The sequence below is a fragment of the Trachinotus anak genome, unplaced genomic scaffold, assembly GCF_046630095.1.
Source record: "Trachinotus anak isolate AG129_WGS33_773 ecotype Australia unplaced genomic scaffold, CSIRO_AGI_Tana_v1 ptg000021l, whole genome shotgun sequence".
NCBI classification, from domain to species: Eukaryota; Metazoa; Chordata; class Actinopteri; order Carangiformes; family Carangidae; genus Trachinotus; species Trachinotus anak.
In genome coordinates, this window is record NW_027273872.1 from 2,281,493 (window position 1) to 2,300,172 (window position 18,680).

Consider the following 18,680-nt stretch of genomic DNA (forward strand, 5'->3'; position numbering starts at 1 on the left):
ACAGCTGAAGAAGCATTGTACGTTATGCATCTTCCCTGTCTCCCTGCTCTGCAGTCGGGCATGACACAACACTGTGCCTACTTCCCTTCCAGAGGAATGAAGCCCCCAACCCCGTCCTTGAGGATGCATCACCTGCAGGGGAAATCCAGAGTGTGTGGCTGGACTAAAATGAGCTTCATTAATGTTCACATCCAGTTCACTGCACTGCACATTTCATCTCACTGGATGATATTCACAGTTATTCTTGAGGCCAGACAAGGAATGTGATGGGGTTATTCTGAGGACAGAGAGCTGGTTAATGGCCAAGAACAGGAGCTTATTACACACACACACACACCTTGACAGGTGTCAGCGTTTCTTCTCACTGAACGAGCAGAAGAAAAGCAGAGTGTTTTCACCTCTGTTGGGACCTTGTTTTCTTGCCACTTCTAAATCCAGACACCGTGATGTTAGCTGTAGTTCTAGTGTCAAGAATAGCACAGTTAGTTCTTTCATCATCCTTATTAGGAAGTGTCTATCACCTAAGACGACAACGTGTCCTAAGTTAGCAGCTCTTGAAAAAGAAGCAAGCATGACCTTGTGCTCTTCTGCCAGTCTCAGAGCTTCCTTTGTGTCTCCATCAGTAAGCAGACAGTTTAAGCCAGCTGGTGTCTGAGATGATGCCTTTAATCTCACTCCATTCCCTTCCTTGATGTGTCAAACTGGAAGGGATATGTAGGACAACATCACTTACTGTATTCTGGGACTAAGACCGCTCTTGCTAGACAGGGTATAATTAGCATGGAGTTATTAATGCAAACTTTCGGAAAGTCTGAGCTTCTACATTTTGGCTCCAGCACACTTCCTTGATTTCTCTTTGATACCAGATGTCCCTCTTCACTGTGATGAGAGCCCATTTCCTGGGTGTGTTCTGCTTAATGGAGGAGGGATAACTTGAAAGAGAATAAAAGTGATTTTGTCATTTATGGCCTTTCAACTCCTAAATGCTGTTTCTCTGTAGCTCTCTCACCATGATGGATTTTGCCAAAGGGCTTCCATTGACTCACCATCTTTGATTCACACATGTGACTGTGACTGTTCCGTCATCCATTTTGGCAAAGGAGCGTCTCCCACACTTGATTTCGCCCTCCATCAACCTCCTGTTGTGACGCTGGCAGAGATAGATACTGGATGTTGTTCTGATAACAGGCATTTAGAGAGTTGGTGGGCTGGCTGACTGTGTGTACACGTGTGTATCTGTTGTGTGTGCTTGTTGAATTGTCTATATACACAAGTGGATGTGTGCATACATCAGATCTTATCTTCCACTCGCTCTGCCTCAGCTGGCTGATGAAACAGTAATGTGGCATTAGAGACTGTGTGCTGTAGCTAACCTAGAAACAGGCATCATGTGCACCAGGCTGATTGTCAGCACTATATGATGCACTAAATTGCATGAAGCCTGCAGGATGTTTGATCTTCAGCCTTCTGTAAAACTGTGCTGCTTTCCATAAAATCTTAATTTCTTTTTTATTGAATCAACATTGTGCTGTGAGACCGGCTGCTGTTTGAAGCATTGACACTATCTTGGACTCCCTGCACAGCAATCAGTCACACAGGCTTTTAGTCACCTTTCTACAACAACACTGGTTATGATTCACCCACAATCCACCAGCAGACCTGAGAGCTACAGGGTCACATCCACACACATTGCACAAATATGCATCTGCATCACACACACAGACACACAGTGTTGAATAAACCTCCTTTTCATATTCCTGCTCAGGGAACCTCAGGGGCAAAGAGAATCAGGCACAGGGTCCTGAGAGCTGTGGTCTGGAGCTTTTTAGTAAAACACTGCCAAACATCTTTGTTTGAAGTCCGAAGAGAAGCAAGGGTCAGGTGGTTAGAGGACAAGAGAAACAGAGAGCCTCTGTGGCCTGTAGTGTTACACTCTTATACAAGTCAGGTTTGATGAGAGCACATCGCTGCTACAGCATTAGTCATTCTGAGCAGGCTGCCATCTGAACACTGGCCATTTCACACACCGTTTGGTGCCTCTGATTGAGATTTCTCCACGTCATTACAGCCCAGTCACTTGCATACACACACACACACACACACACACTCACACACACAGTCACACAGTCACACAGACACATACACACACACACACACACACACACAGTCACACAGACACATACACATACACATACACATACAGTGGAAAGAAAAATAAGTGAACCCTTTGGAATCACCTCTATGTCTAAAAATTTGTCCTGAAATATAAAATATAGTTACGAAAAGTTACAACTGATGTGAACAAACAATCTACTTAATCTTAAATCTATCTACAATTAACACACAAATCACTGTATTGTTCTTTTCTATGTGAACCCCTCAGCTAATGGCTTCAACAAAAGCTAATTGGAGTCAGGAGTCATTGAACCTCGATCCCACACAGTAAAACCAGGTTGGAGGTGTGGGGTAGAGCTACTCTGACTTATAAAAAACAGTCAAACATTTTGAGTTTGCTATTCACAAGAAATATCTGCTGAAGAGAAAAAAACGAGACCTCAGAGGACTCAGGGTCAAGAATAGTTGATTTGCATGAAGCTGAAAGGTCACAGAGTCAGAGAGTCTGATATTCATCAGTCCACAGTCACACAAACTGTTTAAGTTGAGATGATTTAGCTCTGTGGCTAGAAGTGAGAGCACAGAACACAGAATGATCGGTGAGGTAAAGGTGACGCCCATAATAACAACGAAAGGCTTCAAGGGATCATTCTGTTCATGGGTCTACCAAACACACATCGTCATGCTGGGTAGCATGGAGCATGGTCCATGGCAGGGAAAATGATGAAACTATGGTTGCATTGTTTGTGAAGAACATGCAGCTCTATGTACGGTGTAGAAAGGGAACTGTACACCAACATGAACACATCATGCTAACAGTCAAGGTGCAGCAGAGGGGACATCAAGATTTGGGGCTTTGCTGCCTCTGGGCCTGGACAGCTCCACATCACTGAGGGGAAAATGAATTGAAGTTTATCAAGGAATCCCAGAGGATAATACCAGGGTGTCTGTCCACCTGCTGAAGTTTGGTGATCCAGCAGGACACTGACCCTAAACATTGAAGTAAATCCACTACATAATGACTTCAAACAAAGAAAATCCTCCTTTTGCAGTGGTCCAGTCAGAGCCCAGACTAAAACCTAGCAGAGATGCTGTGGAATGAACCTAATGAGAGCCACTCACACCACAATTATATGGCTGAGCTGAAGTGGCTCAGCCATATAATTGTTATACTTGTTTGTGTAATATTAGGTCAGGAACAATGTGTTTGTCTGTATTTGTGAGTTTGATGATGATCAGACCACATCAGACCAATCAATGCAGAAAACCAGGTCATTCCTAAGGGTTCATGCACTTTTTCCTGCCACTGACACAAAGAGCTGAGGCCGTACCATGTGAGAGGCCACAGGATGCTGCTAAACTAAATCATGTCCTTCACATGCACTTAAACTAAGAAGTGAGAGCTTGTAGAGTCTGGTTTGTGTAGATATATTTGTCAGTGTATTTGCTGTGTTCCATTCAGTCATTTTCATCAATGGTTTACCAAGGGACAGCTAATTTTGTCTACACCGAAGCACAGACAAGTTATTTCCTACTTGACAGTACAAGTTTAATTATAATATACAAGAGCATGTACTGTCAAGCTTAAAGTGTATAACTTCATTTTAATGACTTGTGAATTTCAGATAGCTGGCCTTCATGGCCCTGATTTGAATGTATGAATAGCAGATTGAATTGTCATGCCCACAAACAAAAGCAAACAACTGAGTTTATCACTCAATGAAAAGCAAAAAGATCTACTGGTGTACTCTCATCACCTCCACGATTTCAGAGACCTCTTATATTCACAATAGCAACAATCCTTGTGGTTATTATTTAAAATGTTGCACTTGCATAATGAAATAACTGCATTTATGTCATGCAGAATATTGTGCAGCCGGTTGAGGCTCAGATGAACAGAAATGTCACTTTTCTTCCACTTTGTGACTCCTACATTTAGTTGTGAAGGTCCAGATTGCAGATGAAGATGTAAAGGATGAAAATTATTCAGCAGTGCACCTCCTCAACAATTAGTATCATTATCAAACAAACAAACTGTCTGGCAAACTGTCCTGATTTTGCTTCAGCTCTATGTTTCAGTGCCATATTTAACTTTTATTGATGTATAAAATAGGATTGTGTTCCTTTGGCGTTGGTAACAAAAAGCTTTGCAGTTGCTCTCTCTGTGTGACACAAAATATGGCAACGCCGATCAGCAGACAAAGATTTTGAGTTCAAAGTACGAGATGTGAGATGACAAATGCCAGGCATTCTGTCCGCTCCTAATTAGTTTTAGCATTTTAAAGTGAGAGATAGAAGCGGTGGTGGTTTAATGAGGAGCAGACTGGCACACAGCTCAGATATTATCTTATTCATTCTGGATTGATGCTCAAAAAAAATGTGTGTTTTATGTTATTTTTCACGGCAACTAAAAACAGGCAAAAATGTCCTGTCAATAAATGACGAGTACTTAAAAACCAAATTTTCTGGCACTTGAAACACCAAATAATCAACCAGTGCAGGTGATGACCCTTAATATCCGTATTAAGATAGATCCAAGATATAAAATGTTGTGACATAACTGATGGTTCGCTCCCATGGTGGAGCTGTCTCTACACTCAGCCTGCATGCTTGTTCATCCCCATGGTGGAGATCATCCTGGTTTACCCGGGAGAAATAATGGGACTCACGTCCTTCGGTTTCAGTTTACTGGCTCCTTGCTTCCCGCACCGAACACAGCCCCCCGGCTCTAAAGTGGTGGGATTGTCATTGCCATGGGTCTGCCAGTCAGCCATGACTGTACTGTAGCCCCCCCCTCTACTGGAACCTCAAGGTTTCTTGTTCTGTAATACCCAACCCCCATTCTCAGTATGCATTCTCTCCCTCTTTCTGTCTCTATCTTTTCACACACACACACACACACACACACACACACACCCTCTCTTACGTATGTGCAGTCTCCATGGTAACGCATGGTATCACTATGGCACTGGTGGCCTAGCATGCTGCAAGCTGCTGTTGTGTTGGATTTACTGTGTGAGCTCACACACAAAGAGCAGACAGGCAGCAGAACGCTGCCAGAAGCCTGGATGGTTTGAGCAACGACCCTGTGAGCTTATCAGAGATCGTTCCCCTGATAATATTTCTCTTTATCCCCTCACTCTGCACCAAGAGGTTAAAATAAAAACCCTACTACTGCAGTCTCCAAAGGTACATGAAGATATTCATTTAGCTGGACATTAAATATCTTGATATAATCAGTGGCACAATCCTCGTACGCAGCTTTGCCCTCTATTAAACACCACGAGCAAGGTTAACCTCCCCATTTATTCAGAGTTTGCCCTTGGAGGCAACTTTTACTTCTGAATTTATAAAATCATTAAACCCTAGGTGTTATCAAGACAGCCCCGGGTTATTAATAAGAAGCGATAGCTTTAATTATTTGGTTATATTTAATAATACAAAGGTCAACAGTCCTCAACCTTGGCAGCACACAGCCCTTCTTCTCTGGAGTTCTGCTCTCTAGTGGCCAGAGACAGAAAGAACAGCAGGATGATGGGACCTTTGTTCTGTGTGAAGTCTTGTGCAGTTAGTTGTGTATGTGTGTGCTGACTTTGTGTTAGAACAGTTATCTGTGTAAGGAAGACAACATGCTGCCTGTCAGCTTTTTCTATGACAGTAGTTTCTCCTGTTTTTCACAGTCCCGGCTCTTTCATACACATTTTAACAGTAGAGTCTGTAGTGTTTCTGATTTAAATACAAACTGTGACCATTAATGCAAAGATTTTAGTATATTGCAAAACAAAATTATTTAGCTGCAGTTTTGACCAGCATTCTTGTGACAAAGGCAGTTTATTGTACAAACTGTGCAGACTATGATTGCACAATGATGGATGCTGATGGTACTGTTTTCAATTACTGTCTGCCTCTCCTACTGTGTGTGTATGTATCTGTGTGTGTGTGTGTCTACAGTACAGTGAAGGTGCCCCTGGGAGGCCACAGTAGACTGGCATTCTGGGGCACTACAGTAATTAATGTACCCATGGCACATTGCCACACAAGCAACCAAAGTATGCACACGCACACACACGCACACACACACGCACGCACGCAATAGAAGAGTGAGAAAATAACTGAAAATAGCTAAAAGCATACAATACTGCGTGCGTGTGTGTGTGTGTCTCATTGTCATTGACTTTCTTATTTACATTGTCTACTACAGGTGTTGGTGACAGAGGTCACTTGTATCTGTGTTGGTTGAGACAGAAACATTTTTAATGTTTGGATTGAACCAGATTTTGTTGTGTTTTCTTGTATCTTGAGGGTCACAGCTGATGGATGCAGAGCTCCTCTGCAGCCAGCTGTCATTTGCACATGAGCACAATTGAGCCGAAGAGGTTAAACATATCCAACGTCCACTTTTGTCTTGCAAAAAGACAAAAAAGACAAAAGAGGGTTAGAGCCATATTTTCTTCAGATACTTCTGAATACAAATGACACTGAAGAAATTAAGAAAAAGCTAATGTGTATGAGGTGTACAATTGTTATTGTTTAACACTTTCTTGTCTGTTCAAAATACAGCTCCCCCTTTTACTGACCTCATCAGTTCCACCTCTGCCATTGTATGTATGTTTTGTATTTTTACCTCTCCATCATAGCTTGACTGCTGCTAAGAAAAGTCCTAGCACCAGGACAAACATTATCAGGCTTGTGCACATTTACACTTTCCTCAGTATCATCGGAGGTGTTTGATTAGTGTCGCTGTTGTACAATGCAGCCTCACCTCCCTCTGTCCTCCTAACTTTCAGTGATAAACCCAGTCATCCTCCTGAAGGGCCACACTGTCCACTAGAGTGATGGCCCCAGTTTATCAGTATAGTGGGGACGACTGAAGCAAAACCTGGGATCTGCTTGTGTTAGTGCAGAGATCTGTCTGTCTGTGTTTGCTCATAGTAGAATTAGCGGTATCTGGTAGTACCAGGCATGGATACTGTGTGCTGTAGTGTGAATCAGATTGTACAGAACTTCATTATGCACCTTTTCCAGAGTGCAGTAGTTACATACATCAGAGGGTAGGAACAGAGTATGCTTGCTGCACAGCCTCTGTTTCTATACTGATGGAGGAAAGATCACAATTTACAAGGTGCTGCATTAAAAAAGGACTGAGTTCTTATGGTATGTGGCACATATACCATATAAAACATATGGTTCCGGTAATTTTTGACTCACATTTGTTACACAAAATACCTCTGCTACTAAAGTGAAATTTATTTGGCCTATGTATTTTTCAAAGTAAAACCTCTCATTTTCAACATTTCAAGGTAATGATGTACAACTACAACTTTAATGTGTTTTGCTCTTGGTTTTAGACTTTATAAGTATAGCAAGTTAAAATTGTCCCTATGGTGCCAGCTGTTGTCAAGATATTGATGATTCTAAAAGGCCTAGTTCAACTTTGAAATAACCTTTGGCCTCCATCTTTTCTTAGACTGTTTGGGGTTAAAGGTTAGACTCCATCTGAGTCTAACCTTTCAACGTGGATGACAGCAAAAGGAAGAACAAATGCTTTCATGTCTATAGTATACCTCAGGCCATTTAAGCCACATCCCTTGTAAATCAATATATTGATATTGACCTATAAACAACTATATTCCTATCTAGTGATCTAGATGTACAATATGTAACCACAAGTACTTGAGCATCTTGCATTATCACTCAATTTCTGAATGACCCACCCTTGAATATAATCAGTGAATGCATCTGGTCAGAGAAAGAGGCTGGAAATACTAATATAGATAGTAAAAATGTTATTATTATTATTATTTTTTAATTGTGATATGATGAAACAGTTTTTTTTTCATTTACAACCATTAGCTCTACATCAGATTAAACTCATTTGCATTTTTAAGTGATATTTGAAAGCCAGACAAAATATTTAACATGAACATACCAACTCTAAAAACTGTAGTTACATCTCCATTTCATGTTCTGATGCTCTGCTCTTGTCACTTTACCTTTAAAAATGACGAGTTTTGATTTTAAGGTGCATTTTCCCTTTAGGAGGAACACGCTGCTGTTGATAACCAGGCAACTTGCTCCATCTAGTGTTCACAGCCGCGCACAGCCAGCGCACACCACAGTCCACTGACCCTCTGAGGTACCTGCTGCAGGGCTCACCGGGCTCACGGTTCACATACTGTAATAACAGACTCTACATTTACTTCTATGGCTTATATAATTGGACTAATTTGTAATAGAGTCGTACAAGCAAACCACGACACCATATTTCCTGCGTTGTGTTGACAGTAATTTATGCCTTTTATGTCATATTCGGTCATCCTCAGTATTGGCTGGGCGATTTGTAAAAAAAAAAAAAGAAAACTGCGTCTACAATTCCACAGAACAGAGAACAGTCTTCGTAAAAAAATCACTTTGCCTAATGCACACTGTTGTCTCAGTTGATTGTACATCGATATTTTTCAGTCCAAAGTGACCAGGCCCGTATAACCGGTTTAGGCAACGCATTATCGGATCATTTTACATCAGTTTTTGTAATACGAGAGCAAAGTCTTCTCTGCCCCAAGAAGGAAGTCGTCTACATTCTCAGCCTGCGTTCTCGATCACTTTTTCTTCCATCCGGCCCCGTCCGGCGCAGAGATCCATGCGAGCGAACCCGCCCGTGTTTGCCGGATCAACAAGACCTCTAAATGAATGTTTAATGAGCATTTTAGAGTCATAATGGCATGTCGCTAATGTCCTGTAATGATCTTCCTGCTGATGGCCACGCCTCGATGCTTTCTCCTCCACTACGCCTCTGACAGTTGTCTGACAATGGTTTGAACTTTGCTGAATGTAGACTACTCCTCTTCACTGCACCACCCGAGGACTGCAAGTACCCGAGTCCCTGCTTTGGCTTCGCTCGTAGAGAATCATGACTTTCCCCTTGAGGAAATCTGTGTCAGGTAGGCTGCTGGTCTCTTCACGCCACATTTGTTTTGTGCTTTTACTTCCAATTATGTGGAAATGTTACTGAGACAAAGCTTCCTGAGTTCTCTTGAGCAGAGGCTCGAACTGCTGCGGGTTCAGCGGTGGTTGGGGGGGGGGGGGAGCTGTCCGTGGTGCTGAAGCGGAGCAGCCTTCACCTCAGTTTCAGCGTCTTCCAACTTCATCGTTTTGATTCTTGAGTTCTTGGTTTGAGCTTCTCCTGTGTCTTTATCCAGACCATGTGTAGAAAGTTTGTATTTTAGCTGCAAATGTCTTTTATTTTACAGAGTTGTTTACTATATTTACTGCAGTTTTTATCGCGACATTTCAGACTGAATTGTGTGACGCTTAATTATTTCATAAACGCTAAAAACCATAATCCTGAGGTGTGTTACTGGGCTCTGTTATTAATCAGAGGAAATGAGTGAACCGTCTACGACAGTTTTGCTTGAGGACTGTAGATGGCACCATTGGTTAGGCTGTTCACTGCTCGACCCAGGGCTGAGGAAAAGCAGGAGAGAGAAAGCTGGCAGTCAGGGGTGGAAATGAGTGTCAGAACAGAAACTTAAGTTTAGGGCTGACCACACTTTTTTTCTTTTTTTACCCAGCATTGTACATTCCTGATTTATCAGTGGCAGCGAATTATAAAAGTTATAAAGGACAGACATCTTGAATGTGGAAAGGCGTTCATTTTTTTCTTAAATATTAATCTAATGATAACGCACCGACTGGAGCTCCCTGCTGATTCCACTACATTCACTCTGTATTAACAGGGCTGCTGACGTCTGATGACGGATACCTGCTGTTTTATACGGCAGAGCTGCATCAGTAGTTCTACACTTTTTCTTCGTGACTTTCTGTCGAGTCCTCTCTAACTAAATATCTGTGGTGGCTTTTTCTGTCATTCAACCTCTCGCCTTCCTCCTCTTCCCCACTTCCCCGCCCCCTCGCTACCTACGCCCCTCTTCCTTGATATGTGGGCTAACATGAATGATCCCATATGACGGCCAATATGGAGATATTCGTTTTGTAACAGTGCACACGGACTGGGTTTGTGTCTCCAGTGAGAGTCCCCGTCCTCTCCCTCCTCCCCGCCGCTCCGTCTGCAGGTTGTAGGTGGGATGCTCTCAGCAGCTGAGCGGACTGTGCGGCTCGGACACCGCATCCAGCATGAGGCGCCTCCTGCTCCACTGCCTCGCTTCAACTCCAGACACAGAAACAAACGGAGCCTCCTCAGTGATCCGTGCACATCCTGCCTCTCTAAAACGCGGCGTTAGGTCTCTTTCTGCCAGCAGCAGCTTCAGGGAGGGATTATAGGGGAAACCAGAGACGAACAGGTGTTTCCATCCCATGGCTGCGCATTGAGCTTCATTCAGAACCGTCTACCTTCCCGGGCACCATGTGCGCGGCCATGTAGTTCAGTGAGACGGTGCAGCACCGCTGACAGGGACCGGGTCTGTGCGTATTTGTTGTGATGCTGAGACAAGGATCCAGCTGGAGGAACATGCAGCGCGCTGTGCTGGAACTCTTCCTACAGCTTCGCGGTGGAACGTGTGGTTCTTATTTTTTAAGTTTCACTTTTTTCTCGGAGACACAACGGATAATTCCTGAATAACGCCCGAGTTCACGAAAAATGGTTCATTCGGACATTATCTAACAGGCTCCACCGCACTGCTGGGACTATTTTATTCTCTTATTCTTCATAGTCCACATTGCAAATTCTTTGTTATTTAACACTTCGTTCTAACTGTCTCAGATTGTTTCCACTGCGCCTGGACGTTTACCCGAATCCAGTTTTCTGGATTCAAAGGGGGTGATTATTTTCACGCTTCTCCGGAAGTTTTTTCCAGCGCGCTGCCAAACTGGCCATGGCTGCAGCGATTGCCAGCTCCCTCATAAGGCAGAAAAGGCAGGCGAGGGAGCGGGAGAAGTCTAATGCCTGCCGCTGCGTTAGCAGCCCCAGTAAAACCAAAGGAAGCTGTGAAAAACCCAGTCGACTGAACGTTTTCTCCCGGGTCAAACTCTTCGGTTCCAAGAAGAGGCGAAGGAGACGACCAGGTCTGTTGTGCAATTTCATCTCCATGCAGGGCGCCATTATATTCCACAAATCATCTAAACTAGACAGATACTAAGTACTGCTCCATTTCTGCTTAAGATTCAAAACATTGATGACCCTGACAAAGTTGGTGGAAGAATGAGGGGGGGTCCCTCATGAAGTTTGCCCACAGAGAAGTCACCTTTGGCAGCTCAGGGTGCGCTGAGGCAAAAATCAAACTGATGTTTCGTCCTTCGTTGTCTGTGTATTTAATTCACACTGGCCTAGTTAGACAAAAGTGCTTATTGAGTAGATTCATCAAATCACTCAAGACTTCACTGTCACTTCACAGTCATTTCTCACTGTTGAATTAAACTGAATAATCAGTTCATCACTGGTGATTTCATGTTTCTGTGTCACCAGTGTCCAAACTGGATTAATACCATAGAACCCCTGAGTAGACTGTACCTTATATATTGTTTCTTAATGAATCTTAATAAGAGAGAGGAAGTTGACACATTGATTGAAATAAGCAGGTTGTAACTTTTATTTACATTTTCAAGCAGACTACAAATTTAGCTGAAGCATTTTATTTCCCTTTGTATATTGCCAAGTTCTTTGTGTCTGAAATTATTGCAATTTATCCAAGTGAACATTGATTTGAAAACTGATGAATAGAAGTACACCTAAGGGGATAACTGAGTATTTTAAGTGGAAGAGTTCCTGTATCCCCAGACATGTGAGCCCAGGTCCAGGGTGGCTCTCATTAAAGCGCTCTCATTATTGCAGTGACAGAAGTGTCTCTGCACACACATACACCACTGCACATCTGAGCTGCTCACATGTTACTCAGGCCCAAGGCTCAACTCTTCTAAGTTGTATCAGTTTCTCCATGTGTGTTGACAAGATGACTGCACAGTTTTACATGACTCTGCTCACTCCTTTCACCTCTCCCAAGCTTTATTTAGTCCCATCCGCTCCGTTTATGTCCAAGTTGTTTCATAACTCTGTATATGATGTACAGTAATTAGAGGTTAAGGTGCCTTTTTATGCAACAGCACATCTATCCTACAGTTTTTGCACCACTCTCACTTCCAATTTCCATTTCTATCCTGTGGAGGAAGCAGTAAGTGCCAAGTAGAAGGCGTTGTCTGTGTGTGACTTACAGATGGTGCCTCACCAAACACAAAGAACTGGCATCTCTCAGAACTGCAGTGTGGACTGTCAGTGTATGTACTATGGTGTATTGTCTGCACATGATCGTGCTCTTCTGAGTTCACACCACACGCTGACATATGTACATTTCTTAATGTATGTCTGCATGTGAAAGTAATCCAGCTACAGGGCTGATACATATCTTCAGACCACAGTTCTTCTTTTGTCTGTGACATAACTCAATAATGAATGAACACAGACAAAATAATTACAATATTCCCAGTGTATGAACTGAATACACCTTCTATATAACAGAAGTAACCATAGTAAGGCTAGAAATGGCAGTAGTGAAAGGTAAGTGAGATGAAAGGATAGATGAAAGGTGTGGTAAACCACAGTAAAGGACACTCCACCAGGGACAGTAACCAGGGAATGGAGAGCACTTAGCTCTTATCAGACATTACACAGATGTAACACAGACAGGCTACCCAGCCACTTCAAAAGTAAATGCTCAGCCACTTCAAACTATTGTCTTTTAGACTTAGTGATGCTCGATTTTATCCTGCTACACTCTGTATTGTAGCTTTTGCCCATTTGACTGAAAAACTATTGCTCTCCTCACTCCATGTCCCTGTCCTTGTTTTAACTCTATCTAACAGATGGTGGAAACATGCAGCTCCTTCACTTGCATCTAGATTTCAACATACTTCATGTTTAAATACATTTCTACTAAATATCACAGATTTTATTGAAGTTTAGATTTTTATTTAGATTTTTATTAACTGTAAATATATCAAATAAGTTCCAGTTTTCTGGAAATCAAGGCAGTTTTAGAAAAGGTCATTTTTCTACCATTCTACCTCCACTGGACAGTTCACAGGTAGCAGAGAGTGATGGGAGGCACGGAGAGAGAAGGGGGGGGGGGTGATGTGCAGTCATCTTAGACCACCGAGCCCCCACACCCCCCAGAGCCAATTTTAAAATTGAGACAATTTGCTCTTGTCTGTCTGTGATCTTATTTCATTGTTGTAAAGCCACAAGGGCAGAGTTTTCATTCACCCCTGTTCCGATGCGAAGAAAACTGGAACAGGTTGCTGTGGACTCATAAAACACTTGTTCTTATCACTTTGCCATTTAACTACTATTAACATCAACTTTGGTGTCTGATTTTACAGTTCCATAAAACATAAATGTCATTTAAATTGTTTCAATTCATCCCGTCGTGCTTTATTTGTTTGTACACCCTCTGGATAATAAGAATGAAATGGTCCTTGTAAAGTGGCTGCAGGATCAGCAGGAGTCTGCGTGTAGGGCGGCAGCAGGCCCACAGCCTTTATCAGTCATCTTGTTTCTTAAAGCAGCAACCTCCATGACTAAGTGGTCAAGCTAATGTGAAAGTGTCTTCATCTGCAGCTCCTCTAATGGCTACCGGATTATAGCTTGAAACCTTCATTCCAACAAAGGATTCCATTAAAAATGTCTCTAATTCTTTTCCACAACAAGGGCAGATCTTAATAGTTAAGTTTACTTCTTCTGACATGTTATTCCTTCGACTGTCCTAAGTGTTACTTGTTGTTTTGTCCCACCTCGGCTCCTCTCAGCCCCCCTACCATTTGACTCAAGTGGATTTTGTGGCTCCAGGAACTTCCAAAATGGCGGCGAGCAGTAAACAGAAACCAAAGCTTTAAAATGTCCCTTTAGAAAGCTACGAGTGACATCACAGTGCTACACTAAAGTCTTTCTACATTACCTGGTTTCATCCTTGTGTCTTCCTGTCTCTGTTTCCCCTCTGCTTCCACAGAGCCCCAGCTGAAGGGGATTGTGACGAAGCTGTACAGTCGACAAGGTTTCCACCTGCAGCTGCAGGCAGATGGAACCATTGACGGAACGAAGGAGGAGGACAATGGTTACAGTAGGTTTCAAGCTAATATTTTGCTATGCTAATTTTTAATCATACATCCACTGTCATGCTGCACTGTTGGTCAGGGGGGAGCTTTCACCTTGCTTCTGTGAAGTCCATCTACCACATACAGTACATACAGCACCTTCTCAACAACACTGTATCAACACTATGGCAACTTGAAAATCAAACTCCTGCCTGTTGAATGACTTTAAGAGAGTGTAGCTTTGTCTTCCTTGGGTTTGATCATATACGCTGAATTCTCTTTCTGAAATGCTGGATTTGAGATTCGAGCAGCAATCAAACTGTTCCAAACTATTTTTTATTTTTTAGTTCTGTGGATAAACAGCAGAGGTTCATACATAAGTGCTGCAGCACTGAGTACCTGTTTAATTGGATCTAATCAAAGTCATTCTATAGCAGCCTCAGCACAGATGATTGGCTTTTTACTCACCTACACACTGCCTCTGTGCAGAGAGCCAGTTCTGTCGAATACTATCTATTGATGCATCCCTATCATTGCTATTACACCCACCAGCTCTTTGTTTTCCTATGGACAGATTAAAGAGGATATCAATGGAAGAGTAAAAGCACAGCCACTTGTCTAGTAACAATACGGCAGAGATGGACCAACCTTGTGACATGTGCAATGAACATTGCAAGCGTTTAAAGATTAGAGGACAGTGATTAGTGACCTCTGAAATCAACTTTACCCTCATTTCAGATGAATAAATATCTGCATGGCACACAGAACCAGCTTTGATGTAATGCCTACTGTGTTAATCCCAACACTAAGGGGATGTGAACACTCTGAATTAGTACCTCTGTATTCAATTAGTCCCTTAGTGGAGATGGCGTGTGTATCTTATATAGAAATAGCAGCTCTGTGCAAGTGTTGTCTAAGCAGAACACCACCTTATAATCTGTGAGGAATTTGTTTCCTAAATAAAATGATCGAAGTTAAATACTACACAGAGCAGACCATGTGCAGGAGTGGGAATGGAGATCAACATCTTATACATACACACACACACACACACACACACACACTTTATACATCCTATCACAAACTGACCACCCCACCCATCACGCCTGCGTGGACTCAGTTTTCTGTTGACTTGCATAACAACTGGCCCGCATTGGCACCAAAATAGTTTTTGAAGAGAAAATTAAAGAGTGCTGCTGAATAGGAAGAGGAGAAAGAGTGAAGCTCTTTGCACTGCTCCAAAAATAGCGTTGTTAGGCGCTGGGTGCACTTGTCTCCATGGTGACGGAGAGCACAGTCCTCTTGGAGCTACTGGTGTCTTGTGATGGTGGGAGAGGACCTACTCAGATGTGCGTGCACACACACACACACACACACATAAACAATGACTTGGTCTTTGCTACTGTAGCTTTGGGCTGTGGTCATAAAGAAGTTTGATATTTCTGTGACATTTTCAGCAGGAAGGAAAACAATCCAAGTCTCATGAATCCCTGTGAATTTCTCCTCATGTTACACAGTGTCAGCCATTTTCCTGTATTACATCACAACTGAGCAAACCCACTGGGTATCTAGGGACAAAGTAGACAAAATTCAACTCTAAAGGCAACTCTAAATCCCTTTTCCTTGAAAGCAGGGTACTGTTTCAGTCCCATTTTCAGTCTTGCCCTGGCTTTATAAATATACTCTAAAGTTTGCATTCATTTGTTAAAATGTCAAATTTTCCAATTTATTTTCAGTATTATTGGACATGTTGGATCCCAGAATTTGGCCAAGAAATTAGCCAGTCTTCTGTTGTGTAATTCAATGCAATCAAATTACATTTAATGTTTTTTTGCTGCAAGACTCTTACATTATTTACCTACCACAGTCTTACATTTTTTCTTTAAGTAATCCAGCTTTCCTCAGCTGGAGAATCGCTGCAGTTGAACAGTAATCAGACCACGGACGCAGCGTGTAATGTTGTCACAACAGCTTACTTTTTAGCTCCAGTACTTTGTTGTCCTGTCATATTCTGGCTACTCTAATTGCAGGCATGCTGTTCCCAGAATGAGTAACAGGATAAATGTTTAAAATGGGACTAGCCATTAGTGGGAACCTTCAGGTTTATTGTCACACTGAGTCGCTCAAGATTCTTGGACTAGTTAGTGGGTGGAACTGAGACATGGAGACAGCCTGCAAGCAATTGTGAAAACTGTCCCTCAGGCCTGCTCACCCTTCTTATTCCATGTGCCTCTCTGCACCAGGAAAGGTCTGTGAGTGGGTGGCAGCCCTGCTGTCCTCTTCAGTGTGCTCAGGTGTTTCTAGGAGCCAGGAAGTAATTGAGTTTCCCCTCTTGAAAATCTCCATCAGTACACCGGCTGGTAATCCTTCTGAAATGAAGTGGACTGCAGATGTGTACGTGTGCGTCTTGGTGGGAGCATGAAGGGAGAAAACCCAGTGAGCGACGCAGCCAGTGTGAAGGTGTAATTATAAAGACAAGAACTGCTCTCATAGCAAGAGGTTTCAAATCAAACCATCAAATCCAACACTATGCTACATAAAAGAATGAATTATGTAAAATGTTTTTTTACACAGATCCAAATGTGTTTAATTTATATTTGGTGAGACGTCTTATGAAAACACCATTTCTGCAGTGTGAGACCCACTAATCAATTGTTTAGAAATGTTTGAAGTGATTAGTTGTTAAAGTAATCAATTATACACTGTACACTAAGTGTAGCAGCTCAGGTGCAACCCATCATTTAAAAAACTTGTATTAAAATTTGTATTTTCTTAGTTTCTGTCTTTGGTTGACAGAGTCAATGAATACAAATTTGGCAAGTAGATCTATCATTGGTTTGTCAGCTTAATGAAAGTGCAATAATATCACTGTACAGCAAATCTAAAAATACTGTAGATATTGAGGTTGTAAATAGTAGGTCTTATCTGTTTGAGATATACATTTTACTGGCAGCATCTTCTGTACACAGCTGCCAAAGCAGGCGTTTGCAGAGATACAGAGGCAGAAAAGATTCACCAATCTGTCATTTTGAAAGCTTCAAGATAGAGAGCGTGTCTTTCCCCAGGGAGCCATCTTTTGATCGCTGCACTATTATATGAATGTCAGTAACTATGTGTTCGAAAAGTGGTGCAATTTCTGGGTGAAACTTAAGTTAGTCAAGAAAATAACTCAAACCACACAGTGCCTGGGAATATAGCTGAGAGTTTAAGATGCATGGAGGACTCTCAGTACAGATAGACAGGAGTTCTGGTGATATCATTAATATATAAATAATAATAATTATGACAGAAAAAATGCTACACATTGTGAACTCTGATAAACCTTTTTGAAATATCAATGTGTCTGTCATTCTTAGAGTACTGGCAAATAGACCCATGGGATATTTATCTTAGATACACTGACTATTACATTACTTCATTGGGAAAATAGAAGAATATAGAAGAGTGTATACTGAGAGAGACTTCACATAAACACCAGAGGTTAAGACTGACAGAAAGATAGAGAGGAAAGAAAGAACCACAGAGTGAGTGGACTTAAAAAACCCTTTCACTGAACCAAGAACATGCTGCCAATGCCTGTTTACACCACCAAGTAAATACATTATGCATTCCTCTGGCTGTTGTTTACAATGAAGGCCCAGAGAGAAGCTGGTCTGCAGAGTTAAAGCCATGAGGGCAGATGAAATAGCCCATCAAAAAGCCTCCATAGTGCACTTTGCTCAAAGGAGTCTGCAGATAGTTATCTACTAAGTGGCTGACGAGAGGTCCTATAGTAAGAGCACACTCTGACTCACAGCTTAACTGATGTGAGAATTAAGTTTATTCACTCTTCTCATATGTGTCTAAATTTGAAATCTCCATCCTAAAGTGATAATGTACAGTCTTAACAAGCAAGAGGGAAACTTGAGAGGAATGCTATGATTGTGCCATGGACATTATTTACTGTGTTTTGTACTATCAAAAAGATAAAACAAAAATCCACAGCACTGGTGATGGCATCATTGTTTGGGAGGATGTCCAACAATAGTCAGAACAATGGGCGAGAAGTTTTCTTTTTTCGGAACAGAAGCACGACTACAGACTTTCAGGTGGACGCTCATGTGCTTTCCTCTATTCAGCCTGTGGGTTCACTGCCAGCATCTTATGAAACAAACACACACACACACACACACATACACACACATATACAGTACAGGCTGACATTAATTAGGTAGAGGTGTACTTCATTGACCAGCTGGGTTGCTGGTTGTTCTCTCGCACTCAGCCCTGCTGGTCACAGACACGTTCACACTGATGTATGTGTATGTGTTTGCACGTGCATGTGTGTGTGTGCTTTTGAGCATTAGCATGAAGTCTATGTACGGAAATAAGTACAAGTTTTTCTCTCTTCTCCCACTCATATGGGATGTTGCATCACAGCTGGCCCATAGTGACCGCTGGTAGATGGTGATGCAGAGAGCAGCACTGTCACAGTCACAGATTTACATTTGGCTTCATAATTTGTTTTCATATTTGATTCCTTTCCA

At 42.2% G+C, this 18,680-nt stretch overlaps 1 protein-coding gene across 5 annotated transcripts in view; it reads left to right on the forward strand.

The window, feature by feature from the left end:
- fgf13a (fibroblast growth factor 13a) overlaps nt 1-18,680 on the forward strand; it is a 93,123-nt gene that overhangs the window by 55,347 nt on the left and 19,096 nt on the right. For 3 of the 5 annotated variants that reach the window (XM_071457457.1, XM_071457459.1, XM_071457456.1), the window contains one exon: nt 14,070-14,180. In XM_071457457.1, the coding sequence (XP_071313558.1) occupies nt 14,070-14,180 (111 nt within the window). Of the gene's footprint in view, nt 1-8,263; nt 9,057-9,324; nt 11,137-14,069; nt 14,181-18,680 lie in introns of those variants that run through there. The other 2 variants (XM_071457460.1, XM_071457458.1) reach the window with 2 other exon arrangements.